Raw genomic sequence first — 20,461 nt, forward strand, 5'->3', positions numbered from 1 at the left:
ATGTGGGTTAAATGTAAACAGGGTATTACATTCTTTGTCTCAACTCTGAATTAATGGTCCTCACATGCAAGTCAGGTTTTGCAGATCATAAAATAAAAAGGATATTAGACTTAATATGTCAGAAAAACATCCCGAACAACGAAGTAGTACAAAAAAGGAATACGTACGTTTGGGGGAGGCATGTGGGCTGTCTGAGGCAATCTGCCTCATCCGTGTTCCATGGCAGCTGAGGGCCACCAGTCTGGAGATGATGGCAGTTTTGCCGAACCCAATATTTCCCACAATCACTACTCCTTGGTTCACACTGGCATTCGAACTCTGAAGTTGAGCATCTATTTCGTGGAAAACCCAATCCCGACCAACAAACACGGACTCTGTAGTGATGCTGGGCACTTCAAAAAGCAGAGGCTTCAGGGAGATATCTGGAGGCCTATAAGGTGCAAAGTGAACTGGAAGGAACAATAAGAGAACACAGAATTTAGGCCAAACTGTCATCACTGAAAGAAATACAGAAGAAAAGCAGCATGGTTTAGGAGACTATTAGTTACAGTACAATAGTATTCTGTAACTGTTGTTACAGTTACTCAGCAAATAATTGCTGAGTAGCTCTAATTGTTACTCAGCAAATAATACAACTCAAAATGGGTTCTACACAGATAGCAGGTGAGGTAGGGTCATTTGATACCCTAGTTGGCACAAAACAAACATGGTTAAAATGTCAATGATTTATGGAATAGTCAGAAAGACACAGTGATATTCAAAATTATTAAATAGTGGGGAATGCCTGACACGAGCAATCAGAATGGATGTGAAAGTAGTACAGAAGCAGGGTCCTTATGGCTTCCTTCTATGACTGGAGATAACCTTCTAGCTGCAGGATTGTGGGAAGATACAGGGTTGGAGTTCCTGGGAGAGAGTCCAAGCTGTGGCAGAGCATCCAGATGGCTTACAGCATCAGCTCTTTACCAACCAGCGAGGACATATTTCAATATTTAACAACTAATGTGGCTAAAACCCAAAAACTTTACTAATCAGTGCATATCAGTCTTGCAAAAGACAATGCAAAGAGGACATGTCTGTTTCTTTAAAAATATCAGTGAATAGTAATTCCTTTTAGGTTCATAATGGTATTTTTCTTTTTAATTTAGTAGGTATATTAAGATAAGCAAAGCCTTTCAAAGCTCTGATAGTTTAAAAAGTCTTCAACATGTTAAGCAGTCAAGGAAGCAGAAACCAAACTTTGACCTCAGGTCTTGCTTCTCTACTGTTTGTATTCATGCCAATTAAAAAAGAAAAAAAAAAAAAAACAACAAAGATTTTTGGCTTATATACACATGTCTTGGAGACAGATCCTACTGCTTTTCTCAAGATTTTTTCCTGTGCTTCTGTAGTTGTGGGATGTGCTAAGAGCCAAGTATGAGCTCTACTTTCAATAGTTTTCTAAAAATGTATAATAGATGTAACTTAGTTTCAAAGATCAGCCTTCTAATTTTATTGATGGTAAAAAGAAGTCCTGTCTATGACCTCCCTTATATGGGTTAATGCCTTTCTAACTGTTCAGAGAGTAGCTCTAAGATGTGTCACTTCATCTGTCTGGAACCAGGTATCTTTTTTTTTTTTTTTTTTTAAAGTAAGCTCTATGCCCATTTGGGGACTTGAACTCATGACCCAGAGGTTAAGAGTCACATGCTCTGACTGACTGAGCCAGCCAGGTGCCCCAGGAACCAGGTATCTTATTTTTATTATCTTTAACCTTAGACAGTGCTTTGACATATAGCAGGTACTCAATAAATGCTTACTGAAAGAATTAATTAAAAATAAGGTATTCCACTAACCACATTTTATATTTTGAAGAATAAAGCCCAGGGGAAGGGAATGAAGATAGGAGAAAGGGAAATTATAAAAGGGGGAGATGAGATCTATTTATGCTGCTCATATTATTCTAGAACATACTTTAAAAAACCACTTATACATCATTAAATGGGATCTAGAGATGGCAGCTTACTTGAGAAAATCTACTCACAAAAAGCATACATGTACACGCTCTCATTAAAAAAAGGATAACAATTCTAAAAAATAGTGCAAATAATTAAAAATATAAAGCCAAACTCTAAAAAGAGGAGAAAATAGTTTCCTCTATTAGTTTTAAAATGTCCCAAATTTTCACTAAAAAAACAAAACAAAGCAAAACAACCTAAAAAATCCTGGAGATTTAGCTACATAATCCCTTATAATTTCCTGATTCTCATCTCTTTAGCAAAACTTACATTTAAAATCCATAACTAAAAAAATAAATAAATTAAATCCATGAATATAAGCTAATGTAACACTGTATGTTAACAACTGGACTTAAGATAAAAAATTTTTAAAAATTCATAACTATAATTACAGAATTCAGTGAAAAATTTGACTTTAACTTGCTAAGTATATTCTTTATAATTCTAATGTCTTATAGCTAGCTCATAGTCTATTTTAACTTTCTTAATAATTACTTTATTGGCCTATACTTTACAGATCATAAAATTCACCCTTTTAAAGTATATGGTTCAGTGGTTTTTAGTACAGTTGACCCTTGAACAACCTGGGGGTTATGGGACATGATGCCCCATGGAGCTAAACATCCATGTGTAACTTTTGACTCTCCCAAAACTTTACTAATAGCCTATCTGACTGAAAGCCTTACTGGTAGCATAAACAGTCAACTAACACATATTTTGTATGTTTTACACACTATGCCCTATATTCTTACAATAAAGTAAGCTAGAGAAAAGAAAATGTTAGTAAGAAAAATATAATAAAGAGAAAATGCATGTATAGTACTGTCTGTAAAAAATCCACATAGAAGTCAACCAGCACAGTTCAAATCTGGTGTTCAAGTGTCAACTATATACTCACAAAGTTGTGCAACCATCACTATCTAATTCCTGAAATGTTATTATCCTCCAGAGAAAACTGTACACCCATTAGCTGTTATTCCTTAGACCTACTTCCTCCCAGACCCTGGCAACCAGAGGCGTCCTGCCTTTACAGATTTGCCTATTCTGGACATACACAGTAAATGTTATTTTGTTATATATGTTCTTTTGTGTCTGGTTCATTCAGCATAATGTTTTTGGGGTTCATTCATATCAAAACATGTATCAGTACTTCATTTTTTAATTATTGAGTAATATTCCATTATATGGATATATCACATTTTGTTTATCAATTTATCTAACATCTAATTTATTTGCACTTTTTGACTATTATGCTTTATGCTGGTATAAACATTCATGTACAAGTTTTTGTGTATATATGTTTTCAGTTATCTTGGGTATATATCTAGGAGTGGTATTGCTGAGTCATATGGAAACTATGTTTAACTTTTTTTTTTTTAATTTTTTTTTAAAATTTATTTATGATAGTCACAGAGAGAGAGAGAGAGAGAGAGAGAGAGAGGCAGAGACACAGGCAGAGGGAGAAGCAGGCTCCATGCACCGGGAGCCTGATGTGGGATTCGATCCCGGGTCTCCAGGATTGCGCCCTGGGCCAAAGGCAGGCGCCAAACCGCTGCGCCACCCAGGGATCCCTATGTTTAACTTTTTGAGAAAGTGCTAAACTGTCCTATTTTGCTTTTTGCTATTTTTTTTACAGAAGTAATACATATCCACTATAGAAAATTTAGGAATAGCAGATAAACAAGATAATAATTGTATTTCCAGTACCCAAAGAGAAACACTATTCACATATATTCAGAATTTTTTTCTGTACCATAAATACTTATTTTAAAAACTCCAAATAGGATCATACTGTAGATCCTGTTTTTTTTTTTAATATATATATTTTTTGTATGTTTTTTTTTATTGGAGTTTGATTTGCCAACATATAGTATAACACTCAGTACTCATCCCGTCAAGTGCCCCCCTCAGTGCCCGTCACTCAGTTACCTCATCCTCCTGCCAACCTCCCCTTTCCACTACCCCTTGTTCGTTTCCCAGAGTTAGGAGTCTCTCATGTTCTGTCACCCTCTCTGATATTTCCCACTCATTTTCTCTCCTTTCCCCTTTAATCCCTTTTACTATTTTTTATATTCCCCAAATGAATGAAACCATAGGACCATTTGTCTTTCTCCGGTTGACTTACTTCATTCACCATAATACCCTCCAGTTCTATCCATGTTGAAGCAAATGGTGGGTTTTTGTCATTTCTATAATTTTTAAAAAGATTTTATTCATTTATTCACGAGAGATACAGAAAGAGAGAGAGGCAGAGACACAGGTAGAGGGAGAAGCAGGCTCCATGCAGGGAGCCTGACGCAGAACTCGATCCTGGGTCTCCAGGATTAGGCCCTGGGCTGAAGGCGGCGCTAAACCGCTGAGCCACCCAGGCTGCCCTTTCTAATGGCTGAGTAATATTCCATTGTATATATAGATCACATCATCTTTATCCATTCATTTTTCGATGGACACTGAGGCTCCTTCCACAGTTTGGCTATTGTGGACATTGCTGCTATAAACATTGGGGTGGAGGTGTCTCGGTTTTTCACTGCATCTGTATCTTTGGGGTAAATCCCCAGTAGTGCAGTTGCTGGGTCATAGGGTAGCTCTATTTTTAACTCTAAAATCCTGTTCTCCTTTTTTCATTTTTCACTTAGCAATTCCAGAATTCTGATAAAGTTAATTCTGGGAGACTTGCCAGCTTAATGGCTGTGTCAGTGGTGGGACTGACTCTTGGAGCTCCTTACTCCACCATTTTTTCTTGTCACTTGATGGGAGGTGGCTGCTACCCACTTAGTGCTTCCTGGGTACCTGAGTGCACTCGGTAGGCACCCAGAAACACCCTATGAGATCAGGATGAGCAGTGATAGGACTCCCCGGGAAGAAGGAGAAAATGGATCAGTTGGCTTAAGATGAGTCTAATTAGGCCTAGCAAGACCTGAAGTCATACAGTTGGTGTCAGAAATAGAAAAAAACCCTAATTCTGATGAAAAAAAAAATCCAGGTTTTTTCTTTATATTATGTTGCAGCTGCTCTACAGGATGTCACTTTCAAATCTGAATGTGACATGAATGATCCTACTGATGACCAGGACTGATTAGGCTTTAGCTGACAGGCTAAGCGGTCTTCTTTCTCCTTCACTTCTCCTGTGCTTCCCTTTAGGAACCGTGTGCTTGGCCAGAAATAACCTTTCCAGAGAAGAAGAGCTATAAAAACTCTTATTTGATTTCTAAACTAACAGACTTATCTCTTCAGGTCCAAGATTACTTTATATTTTCTATCAAAGAGGCTTTTAGGAATATGACCGATGCTAATTTGTAATATGGAATTAAGTATAGACTCCATTTAAATGCTTAAGTTTTTGAGAAAAATTCTCTTAAGATAACTTGTTCTCATGTTGACGTCATCTCCCATCATGTTTTATTCTACTGAGAAAGCTTTGACATTTTAAAAAGTTATTTAAAAAATTTTCTAAAAATGTAATCAATTCACAAAAGCCTCAAGGGAAGAACAGACAAAATTAGCCCAGTACCATATGGTAAAACAACTGTAGACGCCAAGAACAGCTAGAAACAATTTCTGTACCTCAGAACCTAAGGCTTTTGTCAGCTCAATATGATGAAAGAGAGCCCTACTTCCTATGTACCAATAATAAATTTAGGACATACGAACAAGATCGCATTTTGGCCTGCATTGTGGGACATGGAGGTAATCGATGTTCTCTGTGGGGTTCATATTCCTAAGTAAATGTTTGTTGGGGATATCAGCTGGCTTCCAAGAGATTTTCTCAGGCAGAAACACCGAAATAATCCATGAGAAATTACCACTGCAACTACTGCTGAGCTAAGGAAAAAAAGATGAGCTAATCCATACCATTTAGTAACAGATGTAGCTTTCTTACCTCTGGCACTCAAGAGTTGGTAATCCCAGTAAAGCAAGACCATCCCACTCCTTTCAAAGCATTCTAACAAAGTATCCTGGGGCACCTGGGTGGCTCAGTCAGTTGAGCATCTGACTCTTTGGTTTTAGCTCAGGTCATAATCTCACGGGTTGTAAGACTGAGCCTTGAGTCAGGCTCTGCACTCAGCATGGAGTCTGCTTGAAGATTCTCTCCCTCTGCCCCACCCCAACTCATGGGCATGCCCTCACTCTTTAAAATAATAAATCTTATTTTAAAAAAAACAACATACTGATATCTGTAATTTACTTAAAAGTTCATAAAAAATGATGGGTGGGTAAAGAGATGGGCAGGTGGATAGAAGGCTGATAAAATAAGATAGCAAAATGTTGATGATATAATCAAGGTGGCGGGTATGTAAGTATTAATTGTAATATTCTTTCCTTTCTGATATATCTGAAAATTTTCCTAATAAAATGTTAAAAGGGAGAAAAATCCATAGAAAGGAATCACATTTCAATAGGGTACACAAATAAGACAAGCTTTGGAAAGTAATTTAAAAAAGGATTTAATAACCACTTCAGACTCAGATCAGTGTGGGCATTTCTTCAGTGTGTGTCTTTTCAATGCAAATTAGACTTGTGGCAGATGAATGAGTTCTCTCTAGGAAACAGTCTCTGTGAGACCATCAATAAGTATAATTATATACCTAGGCTTATGGAGAAAATAGACCTTTCTTTAACCAAGGCAAAGTGTAAACATTAAAAAACAACAACACAAAAGTGCATTAAGGGTAAGAGATCAGCTTGCCCAAAAGCAAATATAAACAGCTGCAGTAAGGGGGGAAACGGAAGTGGAGGCAAAGGAGCTCTAACTGGATTTAGACTAAAGCATATTTACTCATGGAAAACAATCATGAATCATCTTAAAAGAAGTCAGTCACAGGACTGGCAGAAGAAAGGCTGTGTGTAATACAGCCAAGGTCTGGTGCAAACTGGAGCAGAGATGTGTTTCCTCACATTCTTCTACAATGACTGTAAAGTCTAGCCTGGAAGCACCTCTGTTCCTCAGAACAAAAGATAATTTCAGGCTCTTTGAGGCTTATTCTTAGGGTTCACGACATGAATGCCATTCTCAACCCAAAGCAGAGAAGAAAACCACATGTGCTTCAGACAAAACGTGATGTCACATCCACACCAAATTTATTTATTTATTTTTAATTTTTTTAAATTTTTATTTATTTATGATAGTCACACAGGGAGAGAGATAGAGAGGCAGAGACACAGGCAGAGGGAGAAGCAGGCTCCATGCACCGGGAGCTCGACGTGGGGTTTGATCCTGGGTCTCCAGGATCACGCCCTGGGCCAAAGGCAGGCGCCAAACCGCTGCGCCACCCAGAGATCCCCACACCAAATTTAAGTTAAAAAAAAAAACAAAAAAACACCCTTATTTTTTCCTTAAGAAATGTTTGAGCCAGGGCAGGGGGTGATTTGTCTACTGAGTTTCTAGAAGGTTTACTCTCCCATTTACAAGAGTCAAATCTCTTTAGGGTCTGTTGTTTATTCTTACTGCTCTGGATAGGACTAGAGTAGGCAGCTATTTCTACACCAGGAAATGAGTTTCTAAAGAATGTAAAGCAATTTGAAGCAGGTCTTAAAGACAATCTAAAGATAACAGTCTGAGAAATGTTCATGCCAGATAACTTCTGTTTAAAAAAAAAAAAAAAAAGGTTAAATAAAGCAGAATCACTTTTGGAGTTCATAAGGAAAAATAGAGTAGGAAAAACTGTGGACTCAGAGCCAGGATCCCTTAGCTGGTATCCTGTTACTTACTGGTTGTGTGACCTTAAGATAATTACTTGGCTCTGGATATCTCAGTCTCCCTCATTTTAAAAATAGGGATAACAATGGCACTTTGAGGATTAAATGAGTTAATAGATGTGATATGCCTAGGATAGTGTCTGCTGGTTAACTGTGTTAGCTGCTAGCACTTCCAACATCATTAAGCCAAAAAGACATCCAGAATAACCAAAATCACCCATCTCCCATACATACTTCTTTAAAACAAAACTTAGCAAAAAAGGACATTGAGAACATACTAAAACTTTCTTGAAGCCCTCTTCCCTTTAAGGCTTCTGACTTATCTCCCTTTTTCCTTTCACTACCCAACATTTGAAAGAGCCCTGCTTCTTCTCTTCACTTCCACAGCAATCAAGCACTCTACCCTGGCCTCTTCCTGTATTATTCAGCCACATATCTGCTGAAATTGTTTTGGTTAAAGTCACTAAAGACTTTCTAATTGTTAATTATGATGATTTCTTTTTCTGGTCTTTATACTTCAGTATTCAAAACTTTTAACTAACATCCACTTTTTGAAATACATTCTTTTCTTGGGCTTCACATGGCAGCATTTCCTTCTAGTTCCTTTTTTTTTTTTAATTAAAATGTGTGTTTATTTTTTTTAGTTTAAATTCAATTAACTAGCATATATGATTAGTTTCAGAGGTAGAGGTCAGTGATTCATCAGTCTTATATAATACCCAGTGCTCATTACATCATGTACCCTCCTTAATGTCCATCACCTAGTCACCCCATCCCCTCCAGCAATCCTGTTTCCTATGATTAAGAGTTTCTTATGGTTTGTCTCCCTCTCTGATTTCATCTTGCTTTATTTTTTTCCTCTCTTCCCCTATGATCCTGTTTTGTTTCTTAAATTCCACAAGTGAGATCATATAATTGTCTCTCTGATTGACTTCTACCACTTAGCATAATACCCTCTAGTTCCATCCACATCATTGCAAATGGCAAAATTTCCCTTTTTTGATGACTGAGTAGTATTCCATTGTGTATACACACCACATCTTTATCCATTCATCTGTTGATAGACATCTGGGCTCTTTCCATAGTTTGGCTATTGTGGACATCGCTGCTATCAACAATTTGTATCTTTGGGGTAAATACCCAGTAATGCAATTGCCAGGTTATAGGGTAGCTCTATTTTCAACTTTTTGAGGAACCTCCATACTGTTTTCTGGAGTGGCTGCACTAGCTTGCATTCCCACCAACCATATAAGAGGGCTCCCCTTTCTCCACATCCTTGCCAACGTCTGTCATTTCCTGATTTGTTAACCTTCTAGTTTTCTTTTTGTCTTCTCCTCCTGGTGTGTCTTTAATGATTCTTTCTCTTCTGTCCATCCCTAAGATACTGCCAATTCTAGGTTCAATTGTTTATTTTTTTCTTCTTCATGATCTCCCTGCATAATCTCAAAGAAATACACTACTAGCTTTCACAACTATCTAAGTGGTGATGGTTTGTATTTCTGTTCCTCATTACCTCATTACCAAATTCCTATACAGTATCTCCAACAACTTACAAGAGTTATATATTTGGATTTCCAATAGAAACCTCAAACGTCAAATGTTTGCTGTCTCACTCACTTTAATCTATTCTTTCTCTTCCATTTACTATCTCAGTTAATGAAGTATCACCAATCTACCTGGGCTTTCCAGATAGAAACTTGACACTCATCAAGATTTCTTCTTCCTTAATCTTTATATCTACTTTGTCACAAATCTTATCAATAATTCTTGAGGAATGGGGTGCCTGAGTGCCTTAGTCAGCTGAGTGTCTGACTCTTGGTTTCAGCTCAGGTCATGATCTTAGGGTCTTGAGATCTAGTCTCATGTTGGGCTCCATATTCAGCAGGCAATCTGCTTGAGATTATCTTCCTCTCCATCTGTCCCTCTCCCTGCTCATGCTCTCTCTCTCTCCCTCTCTCTCAAATAAATTAGTAAATCTTTAAAAAAAAATTATTGAGGAAGATCTCTCAGATATAATTCCCTTTTTCTTTCCTATTCTACTGCTATTAGAGAGGTATAACCTTGGGGGAGGTGTTGATCATTCTAAGTCTCAATATTATCATGTGTAAATGAGGATAGTAAGAGTATCCCATTAGGCTAAATGAGAACATATATGTTAAGTTCTTAGCTCAGAACCTTAATCCTCAGTGAGTGGCAGCCATGTAGTTTAGGTTCTCAATATCTCTTGCTTTTACTATGTACTTAAATAGCCTATTATTCCTTCTGTATACAGCTACCAAATCAATCTATCTACCATGATCATGTCAACCTCTACACTCTACCCTCATATGTTATCAACTTGCCCTACCATAGTCACCTAACTCATTAAGTTATTAACTTATTGACTAGTATAGTTTTTGTCATAAGGTAGGTATATTCAATAACACTTAATAAATGAATTCATAAATGAAAAGTCAATATGGATTTTTCCTCTCCAACTACATGGAGATATAGTATATATACTTCACTTTGATAGAGCAGGAGGGCTCAAGGAAGACAGTTATAAGATGCAAATTCAGGTCTTTGAAAAATCACTGCTCTGTATGATAATAATAAAAAGAAATGAGTCATTTGTTTGGCACCTTTCAGGGATACCTTCCTGTTAAAAGGCAAATGTCACAAACAAGTAGGCCATTAAATAACAAGATAGAGAAGAAAAATTATTTTCCAAGCTCTGCACATATCACAGGCAAGGCTTGGGTGTTGACCAACAATCAAAGAATATTCTTCCTACAGGAAGCTGGGGGAAGGGAGAAAATGGTGTCTTAGAGCTAGTGTCCAGAGAGGACAGGACAGATATTTCTAAAGACAATTCTTGTTTTCTTTTACAAAAGTTACTGAAAAGGCTGGATCTACACAAATCCATTTAGTGACTGAGGTCTTGCTAACACTACACATAAGATTTATTCTTGTACAACAAATGACCATATTTAATTTTTCATCATTATAGGTATAATACATAGTTTAGTTCACAGAGGACCCAATTATAACCACCAAGCTATATTTAAATTTTTATTTATTTATTTATTTATTTATTTATTTATTTATTTATTTATTTATTTAAGAGAGAGAGAGAGAGAATAGGAAGGGAAGGGCAGAGGGAGAATCTTTTTTCTTTTAAAGACTTTTTTTTTTAAATTCATTCATTTGAGGGAGAGAGAGAAAAAGAAAGAGAGAAACACACAAGGAAGGGGAGCAGCTGGCAGAGGGAGACGGAAAGGGAGGAGCAGGCCCCCCACAGAGCAGGGAGCCCGATGTGGGGCTTGATTCCAAGACCCAAGATCATGACATGAGCCAAAGGTATATACTTAACTGACTGAGCTACTAGGTGCCTCTAAACCAGTCATTTTCTAATGAGATGGGTTTATGCTCAGGCCCACTTCATCTATAATTTTTTAAAAATACATGACATGAATTTCTACTTCTGTCCAAGATGAGAGTAAAACGGACTATATTTATCCTCCTACCTAAAATAATTCCCAAACAAACTTCTAGATAAAGTATTTACAATGATTTTCAAGACATTAGACATAAGCAATGAAAAATAATGATCCCTGAGAGATGGAAAACAAATAAGCATATCCTATCCCATGCCCACTTACTGCCTTAAGAGAATTTCCAGGTCATTAATATAGGGTGGGGAAAACCCAGTCAGATTCTGGCAGATTCCCTGAGTTGAGGAGATGAAACCAAGAATCCAGGGAGACTAACGCAGCAACTCTCAAAGGACAGAGTTATAAGAAGGTGAGTACTGAACAGAGATAATTCTGAAGATCTGTGGAAAGGAGAGTACTGACTGGCACATGTATGTGAGAAAACTGTCAAGGCCAGGAGATGATCTATCCAAGAGGATTAGAGGGAATAGTGCCTATTACTAGCATCCAGAATAGAAAACCTCACAATTTCCCGGACATTGGGTAGGATATTCAGAAAGGTCTTTTCTCAGTAGTATAGAATAGAAAGACCTATAATAAATATTGTTCTGTTCCTACTCAACAAATCTTAAAGGCAACACCCAAAATTATACTGTTTCCAAATAACTTCAATATTCCTGAAAAAAGTTGAAAAATATTTGTAAGAATACAAAAATATCCAACATCCAGTGAGGTAAAATCCACTATGTCTGGCATCCAAACATAGATTATTAGGCATGCAAAGAAGCATGAAAAAAAGAACCATAATTAGGAGAAAAATCAACTAACTGAAATTGACCCAGAACTGACACATATGTTAGAATTATCAGAGAGAGAGATATTAAAACAGTAATTATAACAATATTCTATGTGTTCGAAAGGTAGGGAAATGGAAGATATAAAAGATCCAAGTGAACTATTAGGGAAAAAAAACCTACAACAACAAAAATGAAAGGATGAGTGCCCTTGAAGACACAGGAATAAGAACTATTCAAAGTTAAACATACAGAGAAAAAAAGAATCCTCTAAAATAAGAAAAGCATCAGTGAATTGTGATACATTCCAAGTGGCCAAATAGAGGTATGTAGAGTTCTTGAAGATGGGTGACAGAAAGCATATTTAAAGAAATAATAGCTATAAAATTTCTAAATTTCATGAAAACTATAAACTCACAGATCTAAGAACCTCAATGAGCCCCAAGTACAAAAACTATAAAGAAAATGATGCCAAAGTACATCATAATCAAATTGCTCAAAACCAGAGATAAACAGAAAATCTTAAAAGCAGCCACAGAATAAAAAGACTTTACAAAGTACAGAAGAACAAAGATAAAGACAACAGCAGATTTTTTGTCAGAAACGATGCAAATGAGAAGACAGTGGACCTACAGCTCTAAATTATGTAGAGAATAAAATCTGTGATTCTAAAATTATAAACCCAGTGAAAATTTATCTTTCGAAAGTAATGGTGAAATGCTTTTTCAGACATATAAAAATTGAAAAAATTAATCACCAGCAGATCCACAATACAAGAAATGTTAAAAACAAGACAAAACACCAATGTGGGGCTTGAATTCATGATCCTGAGATCAAGACGTGAGCTGAGATTTTAGACTTTGTTTTTGAATGAATGAATAAAATTCATTAAGCATTGTCTAGGCAACTTCTCATACATTATCTAGTATATTTGCTCCTTTAGTTCTTGTCCACCACATGTTCTGCTTCATGGTCCATCTGGCAGTGTCCATTTTAAAGAATATTATTTAGCTTTGCATAAGCAAAAACAAAGTTAATTTTTATTTATTTACTTTTTAAAAAAGATTTTATTTATTTATTCATGAGAATACACAGAGAGGAGAGAGAGAGAGAGAGGGAGGCAGAGACACAGGCAGAGGGAGAAGCAAGCAGTCTCCACTCCACGCAGGGAGCCCGATGTGGGACTCGATCCCGGGACTCCAGGATCACGCCCTGGGCTGTAGGCGGCGCTAAACCGCTGAGCCACCCAGGCTGCCCTAATATTTACTTTTTAAGATTTTATTTATTTATTTGACAGAGAGAGAGAGAGAGAGAGAGAGCGCGCGCGCACACAAGTAGAGGGAGCAGCAGAGGAAGAGGAAGAAGCAGGCGTTCCACTGAGCAGGGAGCCTGATGCTCAAGCAGGGACCCTGAGATCATGACCTGAGCCAAAGGCAGATGCTTAAACTGACCAAGCTACCCAGGCACCTCAACAAAGCTAATTTTTAAAGCTACTAGCAAAGCATAACTTGTCTTCTCCAAAGTTATTTTTTTTTATTTTTCTAATATCTGTACTAGAGAAGGATGATAGCAATGGTAACTATAAGGCAGAGAAATGACATTATGTGAGCTGCATTTTATAAGGACTAATCTGGCAAGCCAGGGGTTAGCTTGATTTGAACTTGGAAAGGCCAGAGGAGGGAGACAAGCTAATTAGCTGTATGGAGAATGGAGAACATGGGAAGAATGTGAGAAACTGGGAGAGCAGAATCCTCAGGACTTCCTAAGTTGACTGGGTGTAGGAAATAATGAAGACAGTGATTTAAAGCTGACTTCAAGAGTTAAATAAAGCCTAGGTGAGAGCAAAATTGGGGCACTATTAATAGAAAAAGGGAAATAAGAGCTAGTTTGGGCTAATGAATCACAGTGGTGCCCTAGCTGATTGGAGCCACCGCCAAAAGGACAGTCACTGGCAGTTAGTGTTGATACGCGTGCAGCAGCTCTCTTTACCATACCTAACACCCCAGAGCCTGGAGTATCTACAATTAGCCATTGTATTGGTACATAATTACATTACTTACTGCTTTTTATATTATACTGTCTATAGACATTGTATATTATGGTGGTTAAGAGCACAGGCTCTGGAGTCGGCCAGATATGAAATGAATCCTGGCACTGCCAATGACTAGACATGTAACCTTAAGCAAGTTTTTAACCTCTCTAAATCCCAGTTTCCTTATTACCACTACTTAGATCAAAGGGTTGTGAGGATTAAATAAGAACATGTTTATAGCTCTTAGCACTGTGTCTACAAAGAATAAGAACTCCAATAAATGCATGCTATCACTTTTTATAAGTCTAAAAGTGTACCACTCTCAACATCTGTCTTAGTGTTTTCCATTTTATTCTATTAAGGGAACACACTTATTTTACTCTGGAAAATTATACTTTGAGTCTTTGAATAACTGTATATTAAATTTCAGCTTTCTGACATTGGTCTTCTAGGAAAACACTTGTTGAGAAAAACCTGGAGTCACTGCTGAGTGGAATTTTCAGGAAGGGATTTTCCCTTTGGAAAACAGTAAAAGAAACAGGGAAAGCATAACTCAAATGTCTGTTTTTACATTTCCTCATGTTGAATACTCCAAAATTTAGGGAAAATATAAAAACAGCAAAGTTTCTAAAATGTGAAACATTTGATAAAATAATTATATAACTATGCCAACACATTTTTACGCTATTAAATTGTTGGCCTTGAATGTGAGATATGAGATCTATTTTGATTGGAGCATCAAAACTGGTTAATGACTTGAAATTTAAGATTAAACTTTTTTTTTTTTTAAAGTAGGCTCCATGAGCCCCAACATTGGGCTTGAACTCATGACCCTGAGATCAAGACCTGAGGCAAAAAAAAAAAAAAAAAAAAAAACCTGAGGCAAGATGAAGAGTTAGACACTCCGCCAACTCAGCCCCTAAGATTAGACGCTCAATCCAGATGCCCCTAAAAGTAAACATTTTTAAGTGAACTCTCAGTGATGAAATAGCTATGGTCCTACAAAGGAAATTCTCTAGTTCTCTATTTTATTATATCTTGGGAGGTTATTTCATTAAAAAAACTTTCATATACAAGATTGGAAAGTTTAAATCATTTTACATAGTCAGAAAGGTTTTGCAAAGGGTTACCTAAGTAAATTTATTTGGAATATGGTTACTTAATAATATTTAGTTACTTTTGGAGAAAATAATGATAGGTTAACTGGGAAACTGATTCTTTAAATCTCATTTAGATCAAAACATCAAAATGTCATAATGTTACTTATTTTTCCTTTATTGTACCTAAGGCACTTAAAAATATTTTCAGTGATTTGTTCCTGCAGAATTAGAAATCGTATTTAGAATCTCTTTCATGTTACTCCACAGACTTTAGTAGTTGTGTTATTTAATGCAAAGGAGTCAATATGTGTCTGTTAGAAGACCGTATGTTTTATATAGTCTTTTCTCTTTCTCAAAGGTTATTTCTCCTTTGTGGGTTGTGCAGGAGAACTTTGTTGTATACTAGCTACTGTTTGGATTCCCAAACTTTAAGGTGAAATTTACTAAATAAGGTTGGCTTAAATGAAAACCAGGTCTGTGTAGCTATCTGGAGCTACTTTAACAAGTAGTGATCTGCTTTTAAAAAAAAAAAAAATCACAGCCAGACTACTACAAAAAGCATAAACTAGTTTCTAGCAGACATTCAAAGACATACAGCTTGAATACCACATTTTCAAATTTTAAAGTACTTTCCAAAACAGTGGCTGGGGTTTTGAGGGTCAATTTCATACAATTAAAGATTGCTATCTACCCATCTAATATTTATCTATAGGCAGAATGTGCATGTAACCTTACTTCAGGATTTTAAAAGAAATCTAATTTTGTAAAAATAAAACAGTGATCAGTGAGACAGAAGACAATAAGGGAAATATTCTCTTGTAAATGTAAGAGCCAGCCAGGTCATGATCAAGATGACTAAGAACCTCGGGGGTGTGTGACTCAGTGGGCTAATGTAAGAGTATTAGCTTCATGACATGCATCTTAGTCATCTTCATAAAGGATTCATTGTTTTGGAAAAGTAAGGGACTCACAAATATTGTTATGCACTGATTTTTTTTTTTTTTGAAAACTCAGTATTTTGCTTTGATGAAGCCACGTGGCAGGGTCACTTTCATATAAATTCTGCCAATGAGTCAGATTATCATTTGCACATATGCCCTCCCACCTACTATCTACTAAAGGAGCTATTAACTAAAGCCAATGCCTGTGAATGGCCATTTAGTATTGGGATTTAGTATAAAAATCCTAGGGAAACTAACGTGTATCGGGAAATAAGTTTTAATTGGGAATGTGTAATCTCTTCAGGCAGAACAGTGTTAGAATATTATCATTAATAATTCATAGTTAATTTGCCCCGGTAGCTACTATTAGAAGTCAGATTTGTTTTGTGTATTCTAATTCCCCCTTGTTCCCTTTACATATTCCATCATAAGATTTATTACATTTATCCATAAAACTCACAACCTCTTCTTTCCTTTCACTAGGCAGCAAAGTTAGTTTCTTTCTCTGTGGAAGAAGAGAGTCCATTAAGATGATCAGAAAGAGACCATCCATTAAGATAGTCAGAAAGAGAGTTTTCAGGTTGGTTACTTCTAGTATAACTCTACATTAACACAATGTTGATTAAACTTTTAAAAATGAACCCTGAGGGACACCTGGGTGGCTCAGTGGTTGAGCGTCTGCCTTCAGCTCAGGGAGTGATCTGGGGACTGAGTCCTGCATCAGGCTCCCTGCCAGGAGTCTGCTTCTCCCTCTGCCTGTGTCTCTGCCCCTCTGTGTATTTCATGAATAAATGACTAAAAATCTTTTTTTTTTTTTTAAAAAAAGGACCTCAAAATAGTTTTTAAACCTTGACTTAACTTTAATAAGGTTTCAAATTAATATCTATCAAGGACATTAGGCTTTGAGACTAGAAAAGGCACTTCTGGTTGGTTATCAGCTATATACTCTGCACTACTGGTACACAATCTTCTTTAACTGTTTTACCATTAGAGCTCAGGCTCTTGGATGGTTGACAGCTAGAAATCTACCAACTTGCTGCAATGAGATCCTGGACAGTGCACTTATGTGACCTTCTCCCCATTGTTGGGCTAGGTCTCTGGAAACATCAATTTTGGTAGAACAGTTGTTCAAAACAGCTGCCTTGAGAAGTAAAAAAAAATAAAAATAAATAAATAAATAAAAATAAATAAAAAGACTACTAATGAAGCAAATGTGAATGTTTTTTTACAAAATTCTTTCTATTGCTTTTTTATTCTGTATTTTATCTTTGCTCTGGTCTGTTTGGTCTGTTTTTTGTTCTTTTTTTTCTCCTCCAAATATTAGAGTTAATGCCCCACTTAAGATCCAAATTCTAGCTCAGATGTTATCCGGTAACTTCTGCTTCAGTAGTAAAAACACTACCATTATGATCAAACAACCGTAGTTATTACTGAGGTAACTATTAAATGAACTATGCCTGTAGTCTTTTTTTAAAAATTCAAATAAACATTTATTACACAGGTAACTCTGTTTGACATTTGTTTTAAGTGTCGGATTTCATGCAGAATGGTCATTACTCAATGACAGAGCTGTTCTGCATCAACTCTGGGAATAACCTCTAAGGTTTTAGTCATTGCATGTAAGTAACACAACGAAAGAATATCAGTGAAAACTGGCTGGCCCTTCTAACACAAAGTTAGCATAATTAAATGCTAGTGATAAGATGATGAAAGAATTATACATGGATAGCTTAGAATTCCAGAATGAAGGTATCTCTTGAAACAAGTGAATTCCGGACAAATATTCAAAAACTGCTTCCATGCAAAGTTGAAAGAGTAGAGCCTGTCAGCTACAAGAGCTCCTGCCGGCTTGGAAATATAAAAAGATGTGAAAAATTTAGGTAGACAGAGAAAGACAAATATATGATTTCACTTATATATAGAATCAAAAAACAATGAATATACTCTTAAATACAGAAAACAAAAAAACAAAACAAAAATAAATACAGAAAACAAATTACTGGCTTCCAGAGGGGAGTGGGTAGGGAGAAGAGAGAAATAGGTAGAGGGGATTTAAGAGGTATAAACTTCCAGTCATAAAATAAATAAATCAGAGATGAAAAGTATAGCTCTATGCCTATACTCTTAAACAATGTTTGTAGATGACTTTTAATCAATTCTAAAACTAAACTTTTTTTGCATTTCTCTAAATAGACTATATGGTCCTTAAAGGTGTAAAGGCACTTATCTTCAATTGCAATGGAAACCAGTGATTCTTAAAGTGTGATCTGGGGACTCATGGGGGCTACTTTCAAGACACTTTCAGGGAATCCAAAAAATCAACATTGTTTAATACAAAGAGGTTACTTGTCTTTTTCCATGCTCATTCTCTCACAAATATACAACAGAATTTTCAAGCGCCTATATGATGTTAATAAATAATGGGTCTATTGTTGTTTTTGAAAATGAACAGATATTTTAATACTTTCTCAGCTTTAACTACTAATATGATAAATATCAATAAGTATAACTCAAACACAAGCTTCTAAGGTCCTCAATTTTTTTTTTTTTTTTTTTTTTTTTTTTAAGTATAAAAGGGTGCTGAGGGACGCCTGGGTGGCTCAGCGGCTTAGTGCCTGCCTTCGGCCCAGGGCGTGATCCTGGAGTCCCAGGATCGAGTCCCACATCAGGCTTCCTGCATGGAGCCTGCTTCTCCCTCTGCCCTTCTCTGTCTCTCATGAATAAATAAATAAATTAAAAAATAAAAATAAAAAAATGAAAAAGATTTATCTTTAAAAAAAATAAAAATAAAAGGGTGCTGATACCAAAAAGTTTCAGAGCTACTACTCTAAATAGAATAATGCAAGAATGCCTATATGAAGTGCCCAATAAATGCTTGCTACCTCTTTAGACATATCCTCAAAAGACAACATTTCAGATAATCTCTAACTTGGAAAAAGTCAGTATATTTAGTAGCCAGAGGACACATTACAGTGTACATGCCATTAACTACCTTCTCTGAAGATTCAGGGTCATTTAAAACTCATCACTTGTGATTTAAAACCCATTTATTTGTGATTGAAAAACTATTTCATAGGACTTGTTTGGTATTTTAAAATGTTGAAAGATCTCTCTCTCATGTAGAAAGATTTGTCTTAATGTATACTACAAAAGGTTTCAATCATTTTATTACTTTTTAGGGTAAGTCTTACTTCTACCACAGCCAGAAGAAAAATATATAAAATCCAAATATGATTGAAATTTGTAAGTTTCTTTAAATTAAATAGAAAGCACAATGTGACATGTTTTCTAAAATTATGCCAGGAAAAAAAATTATGCCAGGAAAACAATATGATTCTGTTTCCACAATAAAGTGCAATGTTTTGGATATAACAAGCACAAATGATAAAGGCTCGCCAAGCAGGTCTATAGAAATACAAGGAAAGCCAATCCAAGTTTGTGTTCCTTTCTTATTAACATGTTTTAAGTCATATCAGAAGACACAGAGTTAATTTATAAAGAGTAATTAAAGTAACATGCCATTTTTTGAGGGAAGATTAGTATGCTAATTTTAGAAGGCAAAATACTGCTTAGTAAACACCCAGTCCCTTATGGATTAAAGTACTCAAATGAATGGCATGTTCTAACCATTTAGACTACTACAAGAAAAGCTCTTGAAAGAAAAGACAACTTTAAGAAACTAAAACATTCATATCATAGCACCTTTATCAATGGAAAAACTGCATCTTAAGTAGTAGTGTAGACAGTAAGTTGAGACATTATCTGCAAGAGCTATAAAATTAGTTTTGTTAGGAATCCATTATTCAGGCAAAGAGTTCTCTAAAGATTTAGGCATGCTATTAAAAATCTTTGGATGTACTTTGGTTTTACTGAATGTTTAGGTTGAAAGCTCAATTCAATAGAAAAGTATTTGCTGTTTTCTAGATACAAGTGATATCTGTATCTAAATATCAAGCCCATTAGAATGCATCTGTCAAAGATCTTACTAATAAATCTTTAGATACCAGGGCAGAGGTACACCATCAAGTGTCAATAGAACCGAACACAAAAAGAGTTCTCAAAAAGATATAGCTGCAATTTGTCAATGGATTTTGTTTTCTACTTTCAGGCATACCTTGTTTTGTTTCGCTTCACATGCAGATAATTTCTTTCTTTCTTTCTTTTTTTTTTTTTTTTTTTTTAACAAATAAGGTCTTTCGCAACCCTGGATTAAGCAAGTCTATTGATGCCATTTTCCAACAGCATTTGCTCACTTTGTGTCTCTCTGTCACATTTTGGAAATCTGTGCAATATTTCAAACTTTTCATTATTATTATATTTGTTATGGTGATCTGTGATCAGTGATTATGACTCACTGAAAGCTCAGATGATGGTTACCATTTTTTAACCAATAGGGTATTTAAAGATTTTTATTTATTTATTTATTATTTGAGAAGGAGAGAGGGAGAGAGAGAGAATAGGATCAGTAGGAGGGGCAGAGGGAGAGG

The 20,461-nt window shown here is 36.0% G+C and overlaps 1 protein-coding gene across 9 annotated transcripts in view; it reads right to left on the reverse strand.

Moving 5' to 3' along the window:
- TANC2 (tetratricopeptide repeat, ankyrin repeat and coiled-coil containing 2) overlaps positions 1–20,461 on the reverse strand; it is a 369,540-nt gene that overhangs the window by 93,309 nt on the left and 255,770 nt on the right. For all 9 annotated transcript variants that reach the window (XM_038546935.1, XM_038546931.1, XM_038546938.1 and 6 more), the window contains one exon: positions 168–449. In XM_038546935.1, coding sequence (XP_038402863.1) covers positions 168–449 — 282 coding nt within the window. The remainder of the gene's footprint in view (positions 1–167; positions 450–20,461) is intronic.

This window comes from Canis lupus, chromosome 9 (genome assembly GCF_011100685.1).
Source record: "Canis lupus familiaris isolate Mischka breed German Shepherd chromosome 9, alternate assembly UU_Cfam_GSD_1.0, whole genome shotgun sequence".
NCBI classification, from domain to species: Eukaryota; Metazoa; Chordata; class Mammalia; order Carnivora; family Canidae; genus Canis; species Canis lupus.